At 44.3% G+C, this 5,779-nt stretch overlaps 1 protein-coding gene across 1 annotated transcript in view; it reads right to left on the bottom strand.

Annotated features, from left to right (window-relative positions):
• Positions 1 to 2,681, bottom strand: part of clec19a (C-type lectin domain containing 19A) — a gene marked incomplete at both ends in the record, with an annotated part of 3,019 nt that extends 338 nt beyond the window's left edge. Inside the window, 6 exon segments of the mRNA XM_080523207.1 lie at positions 327 to 459; positions 1,240 to 1,326; positions 1,328 to 1,334; positions 1,891 to 1,960; positions 1,963 to 2,051; positions 2,677 to 2,681. Coding sequence (XP_080379333.1) covers positions 327 to 459; positions 1,240 to 1,326; positions 1,328 to 1,334; positions 1,891 to 1,960; positions 1,963 to 2,051; positions 2,677 to 2,681 — 391 coding nt within the window.
• Between the last annotated feature and the right edge of the window lie 3,098 nt (positions 2,682 to 5,779).

Raw genomic sequence — 5,779 nt, 5'->3', positions numbered from 1 at the left:
TGTGTGTGTGCGTGCGTGCGTGCGTGCGTGCGTGCGTGCGTGCGTGCGTGTGTGCGTGCGTGTGTGTGTGTGTGTTTGTGCGTACGTGTGTGTGTGTTTGTGCGTACGTGTGTGTTTCTGTGTGTGTGTGTGTGTGTGTGTGTGTGTGTGTGCGTGCGTGTGTGTGTGTGTGTTTGTGCGTACGTGTGTGTTTCTGTGTGTGTGTGTGTGTGTGTGTGTGTGTGTGTGTGTGTGTGTGTGTGCGTGCGTGCGTGCGTGCGTGCGTGCGTGCGTGTGTGTGTGTGTGTGTGTGTGTGTGTCTGTGTCTGTGTCTGTCTCTATCTCACCGCTGTTCTGTCTGTACCAGATCTCCACACAGTCCTCCTCTTCAGGGATACGGTGGATGCCGTCGTCTGGTTGGTTGCCGTCCCAGTAGCTGTATTCATAGTGGCTCCCATCCGTCCACTCTAGACTGCCCTCCTGTGGACAAACACAGTTGTGCAACATCAGAACATACAGGACTATGGCACCCTGTAACACTTTTTTTTCACACAAATAGCACAGACATTTTGATGTGTCTTTTTTGCTCTTTTGCTTTAAAATTCCACATTTGTGTGATCTTTGGGACTTTCGTGGACTTGGATCGATAATGGTTCTCAATCTGCAACCTGCAATAATTTGAATCATTATCTGCATACCTCTAGTCTACAGCATAATTCTAGTAGTCACTCTAGTAACACTTCTTCACATTCAACCCCCCTACTAATTTGACTCATAACCAACCATGCAACGATGTCAGCTCTACTCATTCTATATCTATGCTAACGGACACCAGTGGAGCGAAGAGGTCAGCTGAGGTCTGGCCTATTGAGAAAAGGCCAACATAGATATCTATGATCTAGATCTTAAAGGCTACTTGAAGACCCCTTCATAAATCCACTACAAAGAGTCTCCATTGCTCCAGAGCTGTAACTTAGTTCAGGTTTGTTTACTTAAGCAGCGTTGGCCTTTATTAAGCCTTAGCCTCAGCGTCCATATGGCTGTTACCTGACCTCTCTACAGACGTGGTTTATTGGGCCTGGGAGGCCTTTAGGGTGACTTTACCAGCCTGTGTGTGATTCATATAGGAAAAGAGTAGTCATTATCGACTTTGGGTTTCTGTGAGAGAGTGTGTGTGTGTGTGTGTGTGTGTGTGTGTGTGTGTGTGTGTGTGTGTGTGTGTGTGTGTGTGTGTGTGTGTGTGTGTGTGTGTGTGCTTACCTGTCTCCTGTCGTGAAGGCCTATCCAGATGTCAGTGGGGATCCCTGGGATGCGACTGTTGACCAGGTCATACACAAACACATTCTCCCTCCCAGCTGAGGATGACATATCACACACACACACACACACACACACACACACACACACACACACACAGTCTCTGTAGGCTTTTGAAGTACGATAAGGGGTTAGGTCTGCTTTAAGGGACTCCAGTTTTAATGCAAGGCTAAAGAGCTCTGGTCCTGGATTTTCAGCTATGCCTTTCAAGTACAGGCTGAGATGTTGTCCTTGCCGTTGAACTAAGGGGCTGTCTCCTACCCGAGAAACCAGGTGTGGGTACTCTCAATATGTCAGTACCATGATCAGTTGATCAGTTGATCAGTAAGAGGCAGGTAGAAACCAAAACCAGCAGGAATGCTGAACATGAGTCATGTATGCAGTACTATGTAATATGTATGGAACATAAGATGCTGAGATGAGTGGGAGTGTGTGTGTGTGTGTGTGTGTGTGTGTGTGTGTGTGTGTGTGTGTGTGTGTGTCTGTGTCTGTGTCTGTGTGTGTGTGTGTGTGTGTGTGTGTGTGTGTGTGTGTGTGTGTGTGTGTGTGTCTGTGTCTGGTGTGTGTACAGTACAGAGGTACTCTGATTCTTACCTGTGTATGGAGGTGAGTTTTGCTGACCGGAGGCCGTTGGAGAACTCGGCACAGTACAGGTCAGCCTCGGCCAGGTGCGGTTCAGGGGAAAGAAGCGGTAGCAGTGGCCCTCAAACTCTGTCCAGACAGGGGGCAGGACGCAGGGGGGCTGTGTCAGGGAGCTGCAGGGGGAGAGCTGAGGAGGGATAGGGTGAGAAGGAGAGAGGAGGAGAGTGGTGGTGGTAGTGGAGGGTGGGGGGGGGGGGGGGGGGGGGGGGGCATGGGTTAAATAGGAAAGAGGGCACAAGAGGAGGTGAAGACAGGGGGGAAGGGGAAAGAGGGAAATGGGAGAAAAGGTTAGGAAAAGAGAGTTAAGAGCGTTAAGAAGGTTTAAGAAGGAAAGGGGTATGGAGAGAATGCAAATAGGCCAAAGGGAGGATGAAAGGAGGAGATGAAGTGGAGAAGTAGACAGTGAAGATATTGAGCTATTGCACAAACTAGCAGTTAAACAAAACCATATTCAAAAGCACAGAGGTTTAATCATCATACTGTAGCTTTATTGCAGTTATACATACAAATGTACAGGTTTAGCAGGTTGCTAAAGTTACTCTAACTAATATTCTGTAGCTAATATTCAGCATTCGATGTATTCTGAATATTTAATCTCTTTCATAATCTTTCATAATACAAAGCAGACTGTCTATGTGTCTAATTTCTCTAAACTCACCGAAGTCTTAAAAGTAGGTAACATTTTCACACATCTCTTAACTCAAGCCATACTCTCCATAAAGACCCTAAAAGTCACACCCCATGTCTGAGACTGCTAGAGCAGAGTTGCCTTTATCGTAAAAATGCAAAGAATCAAGCCCAGTAGCTTTCTAATGCACTCCAGATTTCGGCGATCCCTCAAAATGCAGCCATCCGAATTCCTAGTCTTTCACTGAAATAAGTGCCACAAAAACATGCCTCGAAGAAGTGAGCTAAGCTAAGAAGTAAAAACATACCGTAATCCAAAGAAGAAAAATGTAACAATTGACCAGTAGTATGTTTGACTCACCGTGTGTGATCTTGATGTTGGTGGACGGTATGCTCCTCACAGGGAGAGCCCAGAGGACCAGGGCCAAGCTCAACTCCCAGCAGAGCATCTTCTACCACAGAGAGAGACACGGAGAGAGAGAGAGAGAGATCCACAGCCTGGGTGTGTGCGTGTGTGCGTGTGTGTGTGTGTGTGTGTGTATGTGTGCGTGTGTGTGTGATTACAACTTAGAGAGAGATTATGTGTCTGTGTGTTTGTGTATGTGTGTGAGTGTGGTGTGTGTCTGTGTCTGTGGCTGTGTGTGTGTGTGTGTCTGTGTGTGTGTGTGTATGTGTGAGAGAGAGAGAGAGAGAGAGAGAGAGAGAGAGACAAACAGAAGGAGAGTGAGAAGGAGAGAGAGGGGGAAAAGAGAGCGTTATCGTTCAGCCCCTTATTTTGCTTAACTGGCTCCACAGTTAAGAGAGAGAGACAGAGAGAGAGAGAGAGAGAGAGAGAGAGAGAGAGAGAGAGAGAGAGAGAGAGAGAGAGAGAGAGAGAGAGAGAGAGAGAGAGAGAGAGAGAGAGAGAGAGAGAGAGAGAGAGAGAGAGAGAGAGAGAGAGAGAGAGAGAGGGAGAGAGAGAGAGAGAGAGAGAGAGAGAGAGAGAGAGAGAGAGAGAGAGAGAGAGAGAGAGAGAGAGAGAGAGAGAGAGAGAGAGAGAGAGAGAGAGAGAGAGAAAGAACGAGAAGGAGACCCACACCCATATCCACATGCCCAATTCTCCCCGGTTTAATGAAAGAGAAGATGAACATTTACACTGAACACAAACACACTGTTCAAAAAAACATACAGGACAACTGAAGTGGAAAACTTGCCCAAAAGGATTCTCTCATCTTCACAACATATTGTAGCTGCCCTGTATAAACATCCAGATGTTGATTTAACCACCATCCCTTACATCAACCTCCTTTCATTCAGAGTAGTGATACGTTCAGGATGTTCTTTCATTAGACAACATTTAACTTTTAGGAGGTCAAATCAATCCCAGCACTGAAAAGGGTGGGAAAACACTTGAAATGACTTGAATCACTTGAAACTTTTATCAAGTGTATATTCCCATGCATTTCTAGTGCAGTGCTGTTCAAAAGTCCTAGTTGTTTGTGTTCACATTCTATGAACGTGAACTAGTTGAAATATTCTTAAAGGGATAGTTCCAATATCACATGGTTCCTTACCCTGAAGGGAGTCTATGGACGAAGGACAGACTTCAATCCACACTTGGGTTCTGTTTTCTGGGCACTCTGACTAAGCCATACATTTGCATGTCTGAAATTGCATTACTGAATCATCTCAAAATCATTCAAATCAAGCCATTGAGTCTTTTCACAAAATGTGGGATGTTTTGGGCTTGAAATTTCAAACATGCCAATCAGCCTGAAGAAGGTCTATGAAAGACCGAAACCTTGTGCAATAAAAACATACTGTAGCTTTTTGAGTGTGCGGATGCCCCTTCTTTTCATTCCATTGGTTTTTGGTTAGAAATGCTAAACGTTAGCAGCTAGTGACAGTGCCCAGATAAACAGAACCAAAGGGTAGATTGAAATCTGTTTTTGTCTATAGACTTCTTTCTGGGTAAGGAATCAAATATGTGATTTTGTCATTTTGGTATTATCATTTTGGCATTAATATTAATGAATACACTATTAACATTGGCTCCTCATGCCTGCTTGAGTGTAGTGTCACATTCACAACAGTCTCATACATTAGAATTTATCAGGAGTCGCCTCTACTTGGTTTCACAAGCATCTCAAGGTACATACTGTACACATTACGCAGGGCTCTCCAACTCCATATAAGGCGATGTCTTTGAGAATGTCAGGCTCTCAGGTCTTTCGACACTCCTCAATTTGTCATTGAAAGTGGACCTGATTGGAAACAGCCACTAAACTATTAGGGTTACCCTGATGATGACCTCTACAAAGTGCAAAGATCACAGTTAGCAACAGAGATTGCCAACCTATCCACAGTGGTCTTCATTTTAAGCTCCACGGGAGCCATACTAATACCTCTATAAAGTATTCCTTGCAGTCCAATGTACAAAAGGTATTCTGACACTATTAAAGGGACAGTTCACTAAAAAATCTAAGTTGGTCAGATGTTTTCAGACCTCATAAGTTGTTTATTGAGATGATTCCCTGTCTCTCACCATCTGTAGATCCAGCTATATACCAGGACCGCACGCCAATGGAAAAGATAAGCACCACCTACATTTATTTAGTGCTTACCTCCTCCATTTATTGTATTTATAATGTATATATATATATATATATATATATATATATATATATATTGCTGGATCAATAGATGGCATGTGGCATTAACTCACCTCCTCATTAAACCTCTTCTGAGATCTGAAGAGTTCTGAAAACAAGGTTTGATTTTAAAGTGAACTGTCCCTTAATGGAGGATAATGGAAATTTGAATAAAAACATTACATTATTAAGTTACACCCTTGGGGTTGCCTAGTTGCATTCGGTTTCTGCTTTAGCTAGCTAACTCTGTGATTGCTAAATGCTAAAGTAGAGACAGCAATGGAAGTGAGGCTATCATTGTGGTGCTTGTGCTTCCAAATCCACTATGCAGTGTGGCCTTCTATATGACATCAGGGAAACACCAGTGTGCGTCTGTCTTTTTCGTTTGAGCGGGAAACCACTTTTGCACGACCACATTTCTAATTCCATAAACAAACTAACAACGTCATGTGGAGAAGCTAATAACTTCCTCTAATAACTCTCTCAATCAGAAGTCAATTTGTCTCTCCTTGCAGAGGTCACCCCCTTGTGTGTGTGTGTGTGTGTGTGTGTGTGTGTGTGTGTGTGTGTGTGTGTGTGTGTGT

The sequence above is a fragment of the Nansenia antarctica genome (genome assembly GCF_963989245.1).
Source record: "Nansenia antarctica genome assembly, chromosome: 2".
Lineage (NCBI taxonomy): Eukaryota > Metazoa > Chordata > Actinopteri > Argentiniformes > Microstomatidae > Nansenia > Nansenia antarctica.
Note: the sequence above shows the minus strand (reverse complement) of the source record. Positions and strands in the feature narration are given on the sequence as shown.